The sequence below is a fragment of the Anthonomus grandis genome, chromosome 14 (genome assembly GCF_022605725.1).
Source record: "Anthonomus grandis grandis chromosome 14, icAntGran1.3, whole genome shotgun sequence".
NCBI lineage: Eukaryota > Metazoa > Arthropoda > Insecta > Coleoptera > Curculionidae > Anthonomus > Anthonomus grandis.
Window position 1 is genome coordinate 13,499,110 of NC_065559.1, and position 21,543 is coordinate 13,520,652.

The following is a 21,543-nucleotide window of genomic DNA, read 5'->3' on the forward strand; positions in this document are numbered from 1 at the left end:
AAATTTTAAGGGATTCTTTGTTATATCCTTTTCACATACAAAGGATTCAGGCATTGCTTCTTAGAGATTATGAAACCGCGTACGCAATTTTGTAGATGGTATCTCCAAAAAGTAACACAAAATCCTCATTTTGGTGCGAACTTGTTTACGGACGAGCTAATTTCTCCAGAAATGCAATAATCAATTTCCATAACAATCATTACTGGGCTCAAGAAAACCCTCATGCGATCACAGAGACACATTTTCAGGAACAATTTTCAATAAACGTTTGGATCGGTATCGTATCCGATCATTTAATTGGACCATCTTTTTTACCAGGACGCCTTAACGGACAGAATTATTGTAATTTTCTCCAAAATGATTTGCCTTTGCTTCTCGAAGATATTCCTCTTCAGTTACGGCAACAACTTTGGTTTATGCATGATGGTGCTCCAGCCCACTTTAGCATATTGGCTCGTGAGCATTTAAATAGAGTCTACCGAAATAAATGGATAGGCCGTGGAGGACCACAGTTTTGGCCACCTAGATCACCTGACTTAAATAGCCTAGATTTTTTTTTGTAGGGATACCTAAAAACATTGGTTTATCAGACACCAATTGTGATATTAGAAGAACTAAGGAATAGATTTATTGACGTATGTGAAACTATACGAAACACGCCTGGAATTTTCGAAAGAGTTCGTGATTCTATGAGAAGAAGAGCAGAAGCCTGCATAGACGCAAGAGGTGGTCATTTCCAACATTTGTTGTAAATTATGTATGTATGTATTGTTTTTAATTGTTGTTGCTTTTTGTTCACCAGTTTGTAAAAAATAGCTTGAAAATAAATATTTGAAAAATGTACCTAATAAAAACTGAAAATAAAATCAAACTTAACATAATCAAAAATAATCATTAATGTTAGTGTCATAATGTTTACAACAACAAAAAAACAGTTGCTGACAACGAGCAAAGCTAACTTGATTTATTTCCATAATTTTTAAAGATGCATTTTATGCATAAAAGACGTTTTTTTAATTAACGATTACACCCAAACGGTAAGATTTACAGCAAAAGTCATGGAGGAATTTTTTGTTTATAATTGATTGATAATTAAGGTAAAATCATATTTTTTTCGTAAGTCAATGGCGTAGTATTTTTTTTGTAAAATTGTATTAAAAATTCATCATAGCTACGCCACTGGTTGCTAAAAAAAAGTAGGTGAACATCTAAAAAATGTGTTTTTATGCCATAATATCCTGTGCCAAAATTCAGTTTAATATTTTAAACCGTATTTGAAAAATTTATTAAAAACGAAAAAAAAATAAAACTTTAACACCCTGTATCATAAAAACTAATCATTTTGGGACCCATGTTTATATGAACTTTTTGACTTAAAATCGGTCCAGGAATGTCCCTTTTAAATTATGACATACCTTTAAGTAACACCCTATATACCTATAGCATAATGTATCGTAATTGTAATAAGATGCTACTTTTTGAATTTTAGGTCAGGCGCACAGTATTTTTTTTTTGAAAAAAATTCTGTACAAGGTAGACTAAACGGAAGTGGGTTGAGAAGGTAGTCAGTAATTTTGGGACAAAATTTCAGCTGAATGTTTGCAAAGGGTGAAAAGAGGTGAAAAAAGTTTTTTGGAATAATTGTTTATGACAAAAATATTCAAAGAGAAAGTAGTAGATAGTAAAAAAATCTATAACATTTGTATTTTATCCTTTTCTTACGTAACCTTGAAACTTTCGAGTAAAACATATAACTTTGAATTTATTTTTCATTTCCCAAAAAGAGTGCGTATCACTATCAAAATTCAACAAATGTACTATTTTTGAATAAATTATGTAAAAAAACGTATTTTTTTTTGCGATAAGTTAATAAGTTTCTGAGAAATTCACATTTGCAAGTACTTTTTTAAGTTAGTCAAAAAGGTTTATTTAAACAACGCTCAAATTTTCTATAACTACACTAGCTTTCAGATTATTTTCAGAAAATTAATATCCGTTTTTCACCCTCCCCGTCGCTGCTGAAAACATTCATATGTTAAATTTTTGTTCCAATATCCTTTTTTATAAACTTTCTTTTTCCTACTTCCTACCTACTCAACCCATTTTCGTTGAGTTTACCGTGTAAAAAATGTTTCTGAAAAATCATGTTAGTAGGCCTAAACTATTTATTCTATTTGTAGACTAAATTCTGAATAAATAAATAAATACGCTAGGGAAAATTTTACTGAAAATTATTTCTAGCAATTTCTGCCACATTGATTTATTTCTGCAGACCATACGGCTAATATTTTCCAAGATAATACCAATATTTTAAATATTTTCTAATAAACAATTCATTGCATTCTTAGAACATTAAAAGGCTAGAATTAGCGTTACCGTGGAACTATGGGCAGTTTGTTTGCTTGCAACAAACTAAAATAAGATACTCTATAAAGAAGTCAATATTCAAAGTTAAATGAACGTAGATAACGTATATTGTTGATGCTACCGACACAAAGAATCTTTACCAGTGATGTCAAAAAATTTTGAGACATTCTGAATATTTGTTAATAATAGATTATGCTTAAAATAAAAATAATATTATAGTTTATGAACTCTTTATGCGTTTTTTTAACGTATTTCATTGGAGTAAAGGTACTTAAATCTATCTAGTAAAAAGTATTTTTAAAGAAATTAAATAATTTATAATTATTATAGATTTTTTAATAGTTCATGTTTTAAGATACAAATTTTTTTAACATTTTAATATGTCTTTTTTCTGCCAAGACAACAAATTTAATAGCCACATAAAATCAGTCCTGCTAATAAAAGCATGGACAAAACTCGAGTCCTTTTTGGTCCTTAAAGCCTATTAATATATAAGTATTTTCAAAATAATATATGATTTTAAACATATAAAGATTGTATTTCACTTAGACTTCACATAAAAGTTTTTATTTAGATTTATTTCTATGATCCCTTATTCTACGTTTATGATGACGGTTCTCCCTTGATTTGATGTTATGACAGTATTGGTATTTACTTGTGAAAAGATCAGCTTAAATCGCTTTTTTCCGTGGTGCGACACAAACGGTACAAATTTTTACCATCTTTCACACGTTCACAAAAATATTCAAATGAGACCTTTTTTCCCTTTTCAACCAAAAACTAAAGAAAATAAAACACATAAATGAAACAAAAAACACAGAAAGATGTTGGATTGATGGTTTTTAAATAAATTTAGTGGAGGATGACCAGAATACTTTCAGTTACTCATTGAACTATTAACTCCACTGCAAGAATGGACTACTTCTTCAACTTTAAAAAACGTCGAACTTCACAAATGCTGAGTGTAAACATAAAGCCGTTTAACAAGATGACATTTCGCGCATCACTGCTTGCGGTGTTACCATTCCAATTTTTTTAGAAGCGGTTTTAGGAACAAAAATATATTTTTTTTTGTTGGGAGATGTTATTTTTGCTCTATAGAATATGCTATTAGAATAGGTTATATCTATTTCTAGTTTAAAAATAAAAACTATACCAACACAAATAAATTCCACGCCGAGGGTATCGTTTTTTTTTGAAATAAGTTTTTCAAAAATACAGCCCCAATTTCTCGCTATTTTTATTTGTTATGGCATGACGTTTTGACTCGGATTTGAGACTTCGTCAGATAGCTAGGATACGAACAAACACGCAAACAAAGCAACAGTTAAATAATTACAGAACTTAAAGTTGACCAGAAGTAGAAGTCGTTCGGTATGGTAAATTAGGTAACTATTTGCATTTTTGTTTGTCTCCTAGCGATCTGAAAAAGTCTCAAATCCGAGACGAAACAACATGTCATAACAAACAGAAGTAAAGAGAAATTGAGGCTGTACTTTTGGAAACCTTTTAATTATACAAAACAAATAAGTTAAACTAACATTATTATACAGGGTGTTACAAAATAAGATGTCGATCCTTAAGGGTGTTAATCGTTAGATGATTTTAAGAAGAACATTTCTAAATAAATCTAAAAAATTGTTTCCTCATCATAACTTTATTAACATCATGTTTATAAAAAACACCCTCTGAGTAGCAAAAGCTATTTTTTATGTTGGAGATTTTTTTAAAGTTAACCAGTTTATTAAGTTTTAAAGTAAACCAGTGGCGTCCGTACTTGAATGTAGACTAAATATTTTTTTTAAATATTATGTACGCCACTGCGACCGAGGAAAAAAATAAAAACATTTTGATGCATGCTCAATTTATGCTCAATTTATTAGTAAAAAAAAAAATTAATTAATTTATAAACATATTATATTATTTTACCATTATAGAGCATAACAGTTCCATATATGATAACGTTTACAAAAATTTAACACAGGGTCTCCCAAATTGGGTTCTAAGGATGAGAACTTTCAACAGTCTGTAGATCAAAAGTTAAGGAGTTTAGGACATAGCTTTATTTGAACTTTTCTTCCTAAAATCATCTACGGATTAACAACCTTAAGAATTTGCATCTTATTCTGTATGTGTTAATAATAACACCCTGCATGTGTTAATAAATAGCTGAAAATTTCCTCTTTTAAAAATGTGGGTAAGCTTGACAAAAGAGAATAGGTGAATCTTTTTATAAACAAAACACCTCCTTACCCAGGGTGTTCCATTTTGGATACTTTTGCGGAATATCTCGGTAATTTTTAGAGATAGAGAGTTGCAGTTTCCGTGACACTGTACTACTTTTTTGTTAAACTAAAGATGCTGTTAACAAAATTTTCATACCTCTTTTATTTTTTAAGAAACAGAAGATTTTTTAAATATTTTTACTTTGGGACCCCTTCTCGTATCTCCGTTATTTTTAAAGTTTTTGTAAAAGTAAAAACACATTCTTATAGATTCTTTTTACGTAGAATCTAGTGGTGTATATATTTACACCACTAGATTCTATCACTCTATTCTTTATATTCTATCACTCTATTCTTTTTTTTGATAAATAGTTTTTGAGTTATAACCCAAACTTATGTTTTTTTAAAAGGAACACCCTATATATTTATACTTCATAAAATTGGCCTTCATTTTACCCTTTCAACAATATCTAACATTATGGACTTATTTTCAAAAAAAAAGCAAATAACTAACAATTTTCTAAATAAAATGCATAATTTAATAGTAGGCCATGAATAAAAATAACAGACAAATAAAAAGTTTCAAATTAATAACGACGAATAGAGAATAGTATCATTTTTATTTTTTTTGTAATAGAAGAACATAAAAAACAAATATATAAATTTAATAAACACTATAAGAAAACAACCATATAACAAAATAACATTTTTACAAGAGATGTTCATTATTGTATTCTATATTTTATGCTTTAGGACGCGGCTGAACAAAAGATCCGTGCTCAAGTAAATTGTCTTTTAAACGAGCAAATATACCAAAAAACGGTTGCCTTCTCTCTGGATATCTAACAAGCATAAAATTACAACATTAGAAATTGGTAGTTAGTCATATATCGGCTTCTAACTTACCTATAGAAATATAGTTCCGAAGCTTCTTCAGCATTCTCATTGCTTTGTATAAAACATACAAGCGTATCATATTTTTCATAATGCATGTTGTGATTTTTTTTTTTTTTTGGCAAAATTCACAAGTAACGAAAATAACTGGGTTTTGGAGCATAAACTCAATCAAAAATAGAGAAAGGTCAATCAAAACCCGAAGATAGTTGACATTTTTTTGTTTCTTGTTATAAATAGCCATGGCCTCCCATAAAATTCTGAATTTGATTAATTAAATTTAGAAAATTGTTATTCATATGCGTATTTTTGAAATGAAGTCCATACTGTTATATATTTTTAAAAAGGTAAAAAAAAGACCAATATTATGAACTGTACATATACAGGGTATTCTGTTTAAAAAAACATAAGTTTAGGTTATAACTTATGTTTTTGAAACTATTAATCAAAAAAAATATATCTACACCACTGGATTCTACGGAAAAAAAACTGTAAGAATGAGTTTTTACTTTTAGCAAAACTTTAAAGATAACGGAGATACGATGGGTGTCCCATAATGCAAAATTTTCAAAAATGCCCTGTATCTTAAAAACTAAAAGGGCTATGAAAATTTTGCTGACGGCATCTAGTTTTACGGAAAAGTAGTACAGTGCCGCAAAAACCGCTACTCTCTATCTCTAAAAATAACCGAGATATTCCGCCAAAGTCCCCAAAATGGGACACCCATGTGCATGTTGAACTCAAAGTTGTTGTTTACTGATTCTAGTCTTTCAATGCTCTAAGATTGCATTAATTTACGAAAAAATTAAAAGAAAATAATTAAATGAAGGAATATGAGATTTTTTGCAGGATATCATAATAATAAATTGCCTTAAAAGTTATATTGCTGCTGTCACCTAAGTTGTATATAAGGATTACTAAATCTTTTACAAACCTTCGTGTTTTTCCCAACCAGGAGGCAAGACATGTTTTTTTCCAATCCATTCCTCATCAGGACTAATAATTTCCTCACACTTCTCATTGTTAAATTTTTTCACCGGCAAAGCGTAGAGGTCGTTATTCAGTCCCCCCATAATATGCGGTATCAAATCTTCATTCTGGGAAGCCATTTTCTGACAAATACTGCAAATAAAATTATAGAAATAAAATAAAGAACTAAATAGGGCACAGCAGCATGACGGGTTTTCTACTTCTACTCTAAATCGGAAATTTTTCATTATGGAGAATTAACTTTAAAATCACTGTTGAAAAAGAAGTACAGCACATTAGTATTATTGGGAACCGTCATGCTACTGTACCCAAATGCAACAATTCATTTCATACATTTATACACAGACTACTCGTAAATGTTTAAATAAATGTTGTAGTATGTTCAATCAATTAAACATTTGTTAAAAATAATTACGTACTTGTCCCAAATGGTTGTGCTATTATTTTTGTCCCTTTCAACCATATCGGTATTTCCATTCCATTCAAGATGCCTATAAAAAATATTTGCGTATAAGCTCAAGGCATTGTTGATTAACAATTTGTAAATAGAATTAGAAAATGTCAAACAGAATTGTTTTCTGAGGAGTTATATCGATTTGCCCTGTATTGTTCAATAACATATTGTACAAGCTAGAAAAACAGTGCTTGATATATTAGGCAAGGCATAGTCAATGTACACGGTGTTGAGGGCTCTCAAAATATAGTAAAAATACGTAATTTGATTCTTAAAATACAGTTTAAACATTAAAAAATTTCCGAAAAAAAATATCTAATGATCAACTTATGTTTTCCTACGTGCACTATACTCTATTGTGAAACAAACCTCGAAAAACGAAACATTTTTTACAGGTATTTAGGTTCTGCGGTTGGAGCGAATAGTAAATCCCTGTTTACGAATTTCACTTGTAAGACAAAAATTTAGTTCTGACTTTTCCGAACAAATACCTCATCGGGTAAAAATAGTAGAAGTTACTATCTGAAAATAATTTCAGGACATCCATAATCATACCCGATCAATAATCGAAATCCAAATTTGTTAAAATACCGAAAGTTAGCTTTTCCGTAATATATCATCTGTAAAAAAATATCTTTCTAATATTTCCGATATTTCCATTTTTCAATATACACTTGTGGTCAACTAACTAAAAGCACCGGGATCAAAATAAACATGCTAATATTTCTTCGATTTTTAATTCTTAAATATCTTTATCATCATATCCGTATGATAAATTCGTCTCATGGCATATACTGTATATAATATATGTCGCTGAATAATATATTATTTATTCTGAAAAATAGTTATCACTTTACTATACGTAAAAAGGTTTTCACTTAATTGTTATAATGTACTATAAAAAAAAGCACTGAAAATTTCGACAGTCCATAAAAAAGGATTCGCATTAAATCAATTACAGGTAAAAAAATCCGTTCGCGACTAGTTTAATCGAGTATCTGCAGCAAAAAAATTAAAGAAGAATACGTTAAATCAGATTAAAGCTTGCCAAGGAGTATTGTATTAGTTGGAGCATAAATGACTTGAAGAAAGAAGATGTTGGTATTATTTGAGGATAGATAAGAGATCCTACAAATGACCAAAGTTTCTTGGTCTTTGTGATTCGGTTGCGTAATAGCTTGATTATAGAAATCTCATTGAAAGCAGTGCATTATTAGTCTTCAAGGCATTTGTATCATAGTATTTTAGTATACAGGGTGTCCGCTAATTAATGGTACATGGAAAAACCACAGACTCCTGATGTACACATATTACGATTTAACTATATTTACCTATATCCAAAAGTTGATATTAACTGAGATACAGGGTGTTAAACTTAAAACTTTTTTTTTTGTTTTTCCCCAATAACTTTAACAAAAGTTAACTTTTTTTCACAAAAATTTGTAGTTAGGGGTTTTTTGAGTCGAGAAATTCATTTTTTTAACAAATTGAGTGTACAATGTAGGGGGCGCTGTCTGCGACATCTTTTTCTCTTTCATAAGGTCATAACTTTTTTGTGCTTAACTGTATTTAAGTTTTTATTGAAAATATTACTTTTTTCATATTTTTTACGTAAAAAAGGTATACTACTTTCGCGTCACTCAGAGTCGCCGTTTTCGAGATATCTGCCTTCAAATTATTTAGTACAGCAGCTCAAACAAGCAATAATGTCTTGTTACTCTTTACCAATCATTTTTTACATCATAAATAATGTTTTAGTATAAGTCATTGAGAATAATGCAGACAAAAATTGGATTATCATTTAATTAATTTTATTTAAAATAACTATGACACTAGAAAATCTATTGAAAGAAAATAACATTAACGAAAACAAACTTAACTATGCGACTGATAACTTTTCCATTTTGAAACTCTGACGAGATTTAGTAAAAAAATAGATCTGCTTTTGACAAAAACTGTTCAAAATGTCTACCATTCACTTCAATACTTTTAACAGTTCTTTTGCTGAAAGATCTCCTAATTTTAAAAAATAATTGTTCGTTTCGTTCGTTCGTTTTGTGCAGCATATAAAATTCTCTGCCATAGTTCTTCTCTGGAATTCACTATTTCTTTGTACACAAAAATCCAGCGGGTTAAAATCGGGACTTCGCGCCGGCCATGGCCTCTGGCTCCCACGACCTATCTAGCGATTAGGAAAACGGTTGTTCAGGTACTCTCTGACAGCTCTAGAGGAGTGTGCTGGCGCTCCGTCTTGCATGAAATACATATGTTGCCTTATGTCCAGCGGAATATCATCGAGAAAATCTGGTAAATGTGTTTCTAGGAACTCAAGGTAGAGTTCCCCGGTTAAATTGGGCGGTAGTTCGATTAATGATTATCGATTATACCACACCATACATTAATTTTGAATTCATGTTGCAAATGACGTTCGTGTACTGAATGTGGATTTTGTAATGCCCATGTGTGTTTATTTCTAAAATTGAAAATGCCTCTACGTGTAAACGTTGCTTCATAAGTAAGTAGTATCTTATTCAGAAACATGGGGTCGGCATTTATTTGGGCACGGCAAAAACGGGCAAATTCTATCCTGGGCGCAAAATCATTTTCTAATAAATTTTGCACAGGAGTGAAATGATACGGATAAAGACCCTCTTCGTAAAATAATTTACAAATGGATGACTTGCCTACTCCAGTTGCCGCAGCAGCATGTCTTGCACTTATTTCCGGATTTTCAACGACGCGGACCAGAATTTCTTCTTCTTGTTCTGGAGTTATAACCTTCGGGCGCCCTGCGGAATTCCGTTTAGGATGAAATGTACCTGTTTCTCCTAATCGATCGTAAAGATTTTTGAAGATCTTGAAATCAGGTTGTCTTCGATTTGGATAGAGTTCTGAATATCGTCTATAGGCTTCGCGTCCATTAAAATTTGCCTGCGCATATACACACAACATATCCCTCATTTCGGCATTTGAAAAAAGATTGTGCCTCGGCATTGTTTCTCAACTTACGAAAAATTTAAAAATTCAACAAAACAGTAAACTGGATGCAAAATAACAGAAAACACTAATTAAATATTTTCTGACAACTTTAAACTAATCAACAAACAACAACAACATGGCGGTTTCCTAACAACTGCGTCTCTAAAGTTCATTTGCTTTCTCATAGCTTACTTTAAAAAAGCGAATTATTTCCTGATTATATTAATTTTATTATTCAACTGGGGTCGAGTGCACGGTGCACAAAATATTTTAAATACAAATATCTCCAAAACGGTAACTCTGAGCGACTTCAACTTAGTATACCTTTTTTACGTAAAAAATACGAAAAAAGTATTATTTTTAATAAAAACTTAAATACAGTTAGGCACAAAAAAGTTATGACCTTATGAAAGAGAAAAAGATGTCGTAGACAGCGCCCCCTACATTGTACACTCAATTTGTTAAAAAAATGAATTTCTCGACCTTAGAAACCCCTAACTACAAAAATTTGTGAAAAAAAGTTAACTTTTGTTAAAGTTATTGGGGAAAAACAAAAAAAAAGTTTTAAGATTAACACCCTGTATCTCAGTAATTATCAACTTTTGGATATAGGTAAATATAGTTAAATCGTAATATTTTTACATCAGGAGTCTGTGGCTTTTCCATGTACCATTAATTAGCGGACACCCTGTATAGTAAATACAAATGATTTTTTATTCTTGGAGCCTACAGAAATTTTTTTAACACAAAATTAAAATAAGCATAATAATTATGCAAAGTAATTGCATTATACCAAAAAAGTGGGGTGTAAAGCAATTTGACATTTCTAACCATCTTGACATAAAAAGGGGCACTTTAAATAAAATTATTAAGCATTATTTTTCAACAGGATAATGATTCCAAACACACTCCCGACTAGTTAAGAATCTGGCGATTATATAATATCGAACAAAAGCCAAGCCACTCTTACGAAAATATAATGAAAAACACAATTTTGTTCAAGTGAAATGCGAGCGCTTTCAAACGTCAAGCAAATTAATTTGTTATAATGGATGCAAATGACACTTTATTAACGCTACAAAAGTAAAACAATTTTTCTTTTTCAAAAAAGGAGTCTATTTCAAGTAAAAAATGAAAACATATTTTGAAGAGTTAAATATAAAGCTTTTTACAAAAATCAGCGTGTCTAGAATAATTAAATGATACAATGAACTTTTGGAAGGATAGTAGAATTAGGAGCCAAAGTGATCCGTGGTTGTCAGGACCAAGCATAATTGCTGAACTGGATGTAAGTGCGAGAACTGTCCAATGCAGATTAGTTGAAGCAAAGCTTTACAGCTAAGACATGCAGCTACGAACCGCTGGTTTCCGAAAGAAATCGAAATGCGACATTTGAGTTTACACATCGTCACTTAAAATTGGACAGTTCAAAATTGGAAAAAAAAACATTATTTAACGACGAAACTCGTTATAAGATTTTCAATTCCGATGGAATGAGGCGTGGTAGGTGCCCAGTTAATACGAGGTTCTAACCAAAGTAAACAATACCAACCATAAAGGACGGAGTGCACGTAGTATGTTTTTATGGGGTTGCTTTTCCTGGAGTAGACGAGGACCATTGCACTTCATGAGACTATGGATCAATTGGTATGCAGAGACGTGCTCCAAAATATAACGTTGCTTGCCTTTGCGATTCATCCTTCAGCAAAACAACGACACGAAGCATATATCTCGTCTTGTTCAGAAGTGGTTTCAGAAGAACGATGGTCAAGACTTCCTGATCACGACGACGAATGACCCACATAATTTCCGGATTTAAACACTATTGAGAACCTGTGATATCACGACATTTCCAAACTCCAAACAGTCTTTAATGCATAAAATCAACGAGGTTTGGGCCAATATGACCATTGATACTATTCAAAATTTAATGTTATCGAGGTCACGTCGTTGCCAAAAAGGTATAGCTAATAATGGATATCCTCCTAACGATTAAGTTAAAATTGTCTATTCGGGTATTTTGTCGCGTTAATAAAGTGTGTTATGCGTAAATTTTATTAAACTCAAGATTTTTTTAATATTTGAAATCAATTGTATTTAGCCCGTCATTGCAGCATACTAGCATTGATTAAATATTTGATTATATTTCTATTTCTTATTATTCCTTATTTTTTGATTATACCAAATATTCAATCAGCAATACTAGGATCTTTTAAAAGGGCAGATGTTTAATATTCGCTAATGCCAATTTTATTTTTGATAAATAAATATTTGGTCATAAGAGTTGCTTAACTTTTGTCCGATTAGAAATGCTCTTTAACCATAATATAACAAGCATATGATGGATCAAAGTCAATAAGTAAAATTAACAAAATTAAGATTTCTTGGTTGTAATAAAATTATTATTGATTATTCAACGAATGGTGCAAACGTATAATTTCTCCTAATGTAGTCTCCAGGAACCGCATCAATCAATATATATAATATATTGTTTAATATGTATAATATTATAGTTTTTCCACAATCGATCAATGCAATTCCTGGAAACCCTATTATGAGAAATTATACATTTGGACCAACCATTATCAATAATTATTTGTTTGTATTATGAAATCTTAATTTTTTTTTATTTTACTTATTTATCTTGACCGAACATAAGACGTATGTTATACGTTGTTGAAGAGCATTTTTAAGGGGGAATTTGAACATGCAAAAATTCAATATGGCGCCAATAAGAAAAACGAAAGTTAACTTGGGCCTCGTTCAACATAGTGACTCTGAATTATTTTTTACTTTACTTTGAAATTAACGCTCATTTCTTACCCCTACCCTGAACATTTCGTTATTGTATCTTTCATAATAAACAAGTATGAAGGAATTTTATAAAACGCATTTTTTTTCTTTTTTATCATCGAGTTCAAAAAAGTAGATGACAGATTATTTATACGCACTTGATTGCGCAACCTTTTTCCCATTTGGTACACCCTGTATCTTGAACGGTTTCCAATATCCCCATGAACTAAATTTTAAGCTGGACACCCTGTATATATATATATACTATCATGGTATAATCATATCTAATTCAACAACCTAGATAAGTCAATAGTAAATTATTTCAAATTAAAATAAATACATATTAAAACCTATTTTTTCCATGAAAATCTTAAAAGTCCTATTGTTTTTAAAAATATGTCCATAGTATAATTATACATTTTAATTACCTTCTGTTATCAATTAAGTTAGATGGTGCCAACGGCCCAGTAGTGACATCTACCCCCATCGACTCTACACCTAAACTGGCATAAGTCTTTCTTCCTGCAGTCCCGTTGACCGAACTTTTTACTCCGGTGTGACCCATATTGCAGATATCGTCTAATTCCTGATAAATATCCTCGTAAAGATTCTCAGTATTAGAGTTGAGAGCGTCGTCGATTCGCTTTGTCGGGCCCAAATGGTAGTTGGGGTTCTCGTAGCTTAACAAGCCGTTTTCTGCGAAATCAAAAGTTTTAGGTTAGAGTCATTCCGAATATTTGTTTGAATTTGATACGTGACATGAATTTTATATGGCTACTACGCAACGGTTTTCTGATACATCAAGCTCTATTTTGTCTGCATTATTTAAATGAAAATGGACCCACGCGATAATGACAGGATACGGCTGGACATGCCTGAAGTAACGAAATACTGCTGGTACAAATAAATTGCTCAAATAAAATATAATAAAAATGCTTAAGACGGTCTTAAGACATATCTTAGAATTGGAAAGGCCACGACTCGTTGGATTATTAAATAGTTCTAAAAAATTTTTAACCAATAAAAAATTATTATTTCAATGTAGAATAGAATAAGGTTTACGGAGTTCAATTCCTTTTTTTCAGAAGAAAAGAAGACTGACCAAATTAAGAATGTTATTGCGACAGACGTGGCAATAGTCGACCAAATCTTTGTGCTGGTTAATATAGAAGAGAATAACATTATATTTGGTTCATTATCAGTTCTCCCCAATTAAGAGTAAAATTATACAGTGCTTTCATTTAAAAACGATCCACCCTTAATAACTTTCTTAAAAAAAAAAACACGTCAAATTAGATATACAGGGGGACGTTTAATTATGCATTAACTGAAGTTCTGTCAATCACCTCCTCACCTCCAGCTAAACTCACTTTAATATGTCAAATGGGAACCCCCATCGTGTGATACATCATAGTAAGCAGCGTAAAATTCTCTATTCAACGGTACCAAAAAAATGAAATCGTTAAATATGTGTAAGCAAATAGTTAGCGAAAATGTCTAGAAATAATGGATATTTTATTTACGCCATTTGGTATTTTAAATGAATACTTTTAGTGTGGTACCTACATCATTTTAAAATTCTCACATTTTTTATAATAGATCATCAAAAAAAAAATACAAGCAATTTAGAAGTTAAAATGTGTGGTAACAAACAGTACATTTAGTTCAAGCAAATTATTTATTTTTTAAGTAAAGAATGTGTACCGTTATTTGCGAGAAAAAAGAGTGTCTTCAAATTTTTTGCAAAAATCTTTGCAGTCTTATAACTTTGTATGTGTATTTATTTAACTTATATATATTTTTTGCGAAACCTACCTAATAGGTACAAAAAAACACTGCAATACCTTAAGCATTTTTAAGGCGTTTAAAAAGCAGGCGATCTATTATTGTTAAAGATAACAAATAGGGGAAGTCTTTATCTCCAAGAAAAATGCATGTGGGACACTTAGGTAAATGTATTATGCATTTACCTAAGTGTCCCACATGCATTTTTCTTGGAGATAAAGACTTCCCCTATTTGTTATCTTTATATACGCATTCTCCTACAAAATATGGACTTCTATTCAACTATTATTGTTAAAACTGTCAGTTTGACGCGTGCAATTTTTCAATTTTAGTTAAAACGGTGAGTTAATAAAATGGTGTATACGCTAGCCGAAAGAATAGAAATAATTTTCCTTTATGGAGCTCAAGATCGGTGTGCTCGCAGAACCGCGAGAGCATTTAATGAAAGGTATCAAGATAAAAACGTGAGCCATAAATACGTATTAGAATTGATACGAAAATTTGAAGAGACGGGATCGATAATGATGCAATAAGAAAAAATATGAAAATAGAGTTGTCGATGAAGCATGCCAAGTTGAAGTACTAGGACAATTTGCTATGGATCCAACTTTGTCTATACAAAAGGCCGCAAAACTAACAAATATTTCCACTGGTTTTGTACATAAAGTTTAAAAAAAAAAAGTTCTTTCCTTATAAAAATCATATTCTTCATGAACTCGGAGAAGATGATTTTGATAGAATTCAATTTTGTGAAGTGATGTGCCAGCGAATTGACGACGATCCACATTTATTGAAGAACATTTGCTTCAGTGACGAATCTACCTTTTTTTTAAATGGCCTGATTAACAGACATAACTGTTGATACTGGGATAATGAAAATCCGCATGTTTTTCGGAAAGGCCATACCCAATATCCCCAAAAAATTAATGTTTGGACAGGCATTTATGGGAATGAAATAATCGGGTCATTTTTTTGAAAGAAAATTTGACTGGCGAAATGTATTTAAACCTTTTAGAAAATGCAATATATCCTTCCATCATCCAATCTATGGAAAATCAAGTAGATCCACATGATGCTATATTATTGAATGAAGATAATATACATTTTCAGCAGGATGGAGCTCCCGCGCACTACACTTTGGTAGTTCGAGAGTGGCTTCATGAAAATTTTCGAGAAAATTTTTTTTCTACCCTACCGATTTACACTTTAATTGCTTCTTGGTCAATCAATTTTATTTTTTTTTACAACCATTGATAGCATAATGAATGCCCTTTAAAATAATGTATCACACCATGGGGTAACCATTTGACATACCAAAGTTTGGCGTAAATAAAATATTCATTATTTCTAGACATTTTCGCTAACTATTTGCTTACACATTTTTCCGATTTAATTTTTTTTGGTACCGTTGAATAGAGAATTTTACGCTCCTTACTATGATGTATCACACGATGGGGGTTCCCATTTGACATATTAAAGTGAGGTTAGCTGGAGGTGATTGACAGAACTTCAGTAAATGCATAATTAAACGTCCCCCTGTATATCTAATTTGACTTTTTTTTTTTTTTTTTTTTTTTAGAAGAAACTTATTAAGATAGATATAATACTAATATTAAAATATAAATTGAATAGTAAATATATTTAAATTAAAAATTATAATTAAAAGAAAAGATATTAAGCCATAATAAATATACACTGGGAAACAGCTAGTGTAAAATTAGGAGGATTCATCATAAAATTCGCCATCTTTGTTGATTACCCTTTTTGATTACCATTGATTACCCTTTGTAAAAAAATCTACTTCAAAAACCAATAATAAAGCTATAAGTAATCTTTTCCTTTCGTAAAAAGTGGGCATAGGATGTCAACAGAATCACTAGCAAAGTATACTTAACTTAAAAGATCGATAATGTCGAATGATATTTGCGAAATGGACATTATTGGCTGAGAAAAATCCGATTAGCGGTAAAAATAGGGTAGTGTTTGTAGATTGGGTAGTAAAAGAAAGTCTAAAGTCGAACGATGCCGAATGATGTAGAAAAAAGGTTAGCGAGTGCTAATAGTAAGAAACTTTCTTTCTACCTTTTTTCTTGTCTATTTCTGTGTCCATCGAGTTGGAGAGTTCCGCTGGGAAAACCACATAACAAAACTAAATAGACAACACATTTTAAAAACGGTATCAGACGACAAACCACATATAATACACTACAAGATATATGTCGTCATATAATACGAAAAAAATTTAATGGCACTATAAAAAATTGGAAGACGTTTATTGACCTCTATGATTCTATTATTCACAATAATTCAAGTCTTTCCAATGTAGAAAAATTTACATATCTTTTAAATTCCTTAGAAGGACCCCCACTAAGCATTGTTCAGTGTACTCCTTTAACTGATAATAATTATAACATAGCTTATAATACATTGAAGGGTAGATATGAAAATAATCGATTAATTTCGGTTAGTCACTGGCGTGAGATTGAAAAGACTGTGAAGCTTTCTGATGAGCATGATGCAAAATCTCTTCAAACTCTATTAGATACATTTACTGAACACTTAACTGCAATTGAAAATATGGGTCATCCTGTCTCACAATGGAATTTCGTTTTATTTTACATGCTATTTGATCGCCTTGATTCAAGCACAGCCACGAGGTTCGAACTTGAGTGTGGTAAATCTCTAGACGAAATTCAAAATAAACACAAGCATTTTGAAATTTTATTAGACTTTCTTAAGAAGCAGTGTATCGCATTAGATACCGTCCCAAGCTCTTTTAAAGATGTAAAGCCTAGTACTTCTAAATATATAAAACAAACAGCAATGCCAAAGAGAACTTTTGTTGTTAGTGCTGCGTCATGTTACTTTTGCCACAAAAATAATCACTCAATTTATAAATGTTCAGAATTCTTAAACAAAAATTCCCACGAAAGATATAAAATTGTAAAAACCAATAAATGGTGCACCAATTGCTTAGGTTTAAAACATAACTCGTTTAATTGCTCATCTCGTCGCCGCTGCGAAAAATGCTCCAAGCCTCATCATACCCTTTTGCACCATGACTCCTTTGAAGCTTCTCAGCCACCTGCCGTTGAGCAGGAATCTTCTACAAACTGTGAAAACAGATCTCACCCTGTTGCCTTGACCAATATCAAACCACACAAAAATACTGAAAGCTCTGTTTTATTGGCCACGGCACGGATTCGGGTTCTGGATTCCCAGGGTCAATTTATCAATGCGCGAATCTTATTGGACAGCGCAAGTCAAGTGAATTTTATTACAAACAAATTATGTAAACGTTTGGGCCTAGTCAAACGACCTCTTTCTCTGTTTGTTAAGGGCTTAGGTGATACTGTCTCAAATGTCTCTCATGAAGTGACATGCACCTTCACTCCTAAAGGTTTCACGAACCACAGGTTTTCTCTCGAATTTGCTGTAATTCCTAAAATTTGCGAAAATCTCCCTTCTTCTGATTAACCCACAGACTGCTTTCCTCAGTTTTCTCATCTCGAACTGGCGGATGAAACTTTTAATATCTCGGGTCCTATAGACATGCTGGTTGGAGGTGATGTTTTTGGTTTTCTTGTGAAGCAAGGCCAGATATCGCAGTCCATAGATAAGCCTGTCGCTCTAAATACTAAGTTAGGGTGGATAATTATGGGTCGTGTGCCTCACCAGGAATCTATTTCTCGCTCAATTCCTAATAGCCTTTGCGCTACTGTGGGCCCCACACTTATGGATATCGTTAAAAGATTTTTGCAACTGGAACAGATTCCTAATTACAGTCCTCATTCTCCTGATGAGGTTGCTGCAGAGGAATTTTTCCAGAGGACACATACTCGAAATTCCTCAGGAAAATATATTCTTCAACTTCCTTTCAAAAATTTGGAACTGCCAGTTTTTGAAAATACTCGAGATATTGCTCTGCGCAGATTTTATTCTCTTGAGCGGCGTCTGGAGTCTAATCCCGAGCTCCATGATAAATATCGCGCTTTTATGCAGGATTTTCTTGACACTGGACATATGGAAATCCTACCCTCAAATATAGATATAAAAAACTCTTATTATATACCCCATCACTGTATTCTTCGTCCGGAAAGTTCAACCACAAAACTTCGTGTTGTTTTCGACGCCTCCGCGAAGGCTGCAAATAATATTTCTCTCAATGACACTTTGTTAGTCGGCCCCAAGCTTCAACAGGATATATTTCACTTGCTGTTAAAGTTTCGCATCCGTGCTGTTGCATTCACTGCTGATATTAAGCAGATGTTTCGACAAATTCTCATAGATCAACCCTGTAGAAATTTTCAAAGAATTTTATGGAGGTTTTCAAAGTCTGATCCTGTGAGAGACTATCAACTGAATACCGTAACCTACGGTGTAGCTTCTTCACCATACCAAGCTATTAGAACTCTCACTCAACTTGCTAGGGATTATAAGTTTAAATTTCCTAGAGCATCTGAAGTCTTAGAGAATGAAATATTCGTGGATGACGTAGTTAGCGGTACTGATTCTATCGAATCAGCTCTTGCCCTTCAGCAAGAACTAATTTCGTTGCTTTCTCTTGGTGGCTTTAAATTGCGAAAATGGGCGAGTAATACGCCTTTATTAATATCTCATTTAGACACCTCTTTGACACAGTTGAACCCCCTTTCCTTTGATAAAGAGACTGATTCCATAGTCAAGATTTTAGGCTTGCAATGGAATCCTCTTAGTGATTCTTTTGTCTTTAAAATAGAATCTATAGTAAAACCATGTACAAAAAGAAACATTTTATCTGATTTGGCTCGTATTTTTGACCCTTTAGGATTTCTTTCCCCTGTTACTGTCTCTTTGAAAATAATTATTCAACAATTATGGTCATCTGGACTAGACTGGGACCAACCTGCTCCTAACTCTATTAAAGAATACTGGTCTTTATTTAAAGAAGGTATTTCTACCCTATCGAGCCTTTTATTACCTCGAAAGATTATCCCTTCCCAGATGAAATTGTGTGAGATGCACGGCTTCTGCGATAGCTCGGAAAAGGCGTATGCAGCTGTGGTCTATTTTCGCATAATTACTTATGATGATAACGTTCAGACGTATTTGCTATGTTCTAAGAGTAGAGTAGCTCCTCTTAAAACAATTCTAAAACAAAATCTCGATTCCAAGGCTAGAGTTGTGCTCGGCTGTCTTATTGGCAGATTTAATGTCATCAGTTAAAGAAGCGCTTGCTGATTCTATAAATATTTCGTCATTGTTTGCATGGACTGACTCCACCGTAGCTTTAAGCTGGATAAAGTCTTCTCCCCATAAATGGACTACTTTTGTAAGTAACCGCGTATCGTATATTCAGGAAAAATTATCTGCGGATTGCTGGGCTCATATTAGGTCGGAAAATAATCCTGCTGACTGTGCTACCAGAGGTCTTCTTCCCTCCGAGTTACTTCACCTCGAAAAATGGTGGGCCGGACCCGGTTTCCTAACATCCTGTCTCACTAAATGGGTTAACGATTCTTACACGTCTGACGATAATATGGACCTTGAAAAAAGGAAGATTGTATTATTAGCCTCAACTCCAGTGGTTGACTTATGGAATAATTTTATCTCGAGATTCTCCTCTTTATCCAAAATTATTCGTATTGTTGCATATGTTTTACGTTTCTGTGCATATGTAAAGGCTCCAAAACTCGTTGACAATAAAGGTCATGTAACATTGGCAGAATTGGATAGAGCTCTCTTACTTTTAATCCGAGAAGTTCAGAAAGTTTCATTTGCTCAAGAAATGGCAGAACTTTCGAAATCCAATCCTAATCTAACAGTATTACCGAAATATATTCGGAAGCTCTCTCCTTTTTTAGACAAGGATGGTGTTCTCAGGGTGGGCGGACGATTGAAGCACGCTTCCCTTTCTTATAATCATAAACACCCCTGTCTATTACCCCGTGATCATCGAATTACCTCTCTAATTATTGAACAAACTCACATTAAATATATGCACCCTGGTTTACAAACTACCCAATTCCTACTCAGTCAACGCTTTTGGATTCCTTCTTCAAGAAGAATTATTAAACGAGTTTTGTCCTCCTGTGTACGTTGCTTTAGTGTAACCTTTATTGCTTTTTTTATAATTGCTTTAGTGTTTAGTGTAACCCTTCATCACAAGCTCCTCTTCTACCGTCCTTCAGAGTAAATCAAGTAAAATGTTTCACCAAAAGTGGTGTGGATTTTGGAGGGCCATACTTAATCACTATGGGCAAGCATCGTGGCAGCAAAACTTGTAAGGTTTATATTTGCCTTTTTGTCTGCTTGTGCACAAAGGCTCTTCACCTGGAACTGGTTACAGAGCTATCAAGCGATGCCTTTCTAGCCGCATTAAGGCGCTTTGTTTCTCGCCGAGGTCGTGTCACAGACATGTTTAGCGATTGTGGGACGAATTTTGTGGGTGCGTCAAAAGAGTTGATGCAAAATATGCGTAATGCATCGATCCACGAAGGCATAGTGTGGCATTTCAACCCCCCTTCAGCCCCAAATTTTGGTGAAATTTGGGAAGCTGGAATTAAGGCCGTAAAGGGCCATCTACATCGCGTAGTTGGTTCGCACATCCTCACCTATGAGGAGTTTAATACTGTCTTGACCTCAATAGAGGCAATCCTAAATTCTCGACCTCTCTGTTCATTAAGTAGCGACCCTAATGACTTAAACCCTCTGACCCCAAGTCATTTTTTGAATTTGGAACCTTTAAATACCTTCGTTGAATCCGACCTAACAGAGATTAAATTGGGTCGTCTTTCGCGCTGGCAACTTATTCAACGTATCCACCAGGATTTTTGGAAGAGGTGGCATAATGAATATTTACACACCCTTAATCAGAGGTCGAAGTGGTATGATACAAGTAAAGCCATTGAAATTGATTCGTTGGTATTATTAAAGGAGGATAATGCTCCACCCCTTTCGTGGTTGTTGGGTCGTGTAATAGAATGTTTTCCAGGCAGGGATGGCATTACGCGTGTTGTAGCGGTAAAGACGCATAAGGGGATACTGCGCCGTCCTGTCTCGAAGTTATGTGCATTA

General features: G+C 32.8%; 1 protein-coding gene across 6 annotated transcripts in view; it reads right to left on the reverse strand.

The window, feature by feature from the left end:
* The window catches only part of LOC126744651 (protein Fe65 homolog), a 148,752-nt gene that overhangs the window by 41,418 nt on the left and 85,791 nt on the right, over positions 1 to 21,543 (reverse strand). For 5 of the 6 annotated variants that reach the window (XM_050452161.1, XM_050452164.1, XM_050452167.1 and 2 more), the window contains 3 exons: positions 13,131 to 13,398; positions 6,896 to 6,967; positions 6,421 to 6,608 (listed from right to left, as the gene is read on the reverse strand). In XM_050452161.1, coding sequence (XP_050308118.1) covers positions 6,421 to 6,608; positions 6,896 to 6,967; positions 13,131 to 13,398 — 528 coding nt within the window. The remainder of the gene's footprint in view (positions 1 to 6,420; positions 6,609 to 6,895; positions 6,968 to 13,130; positions 13,399 to 21,543) is intronic. The other variant, XM_050452165.1, reaches the window with a different exon arrangement.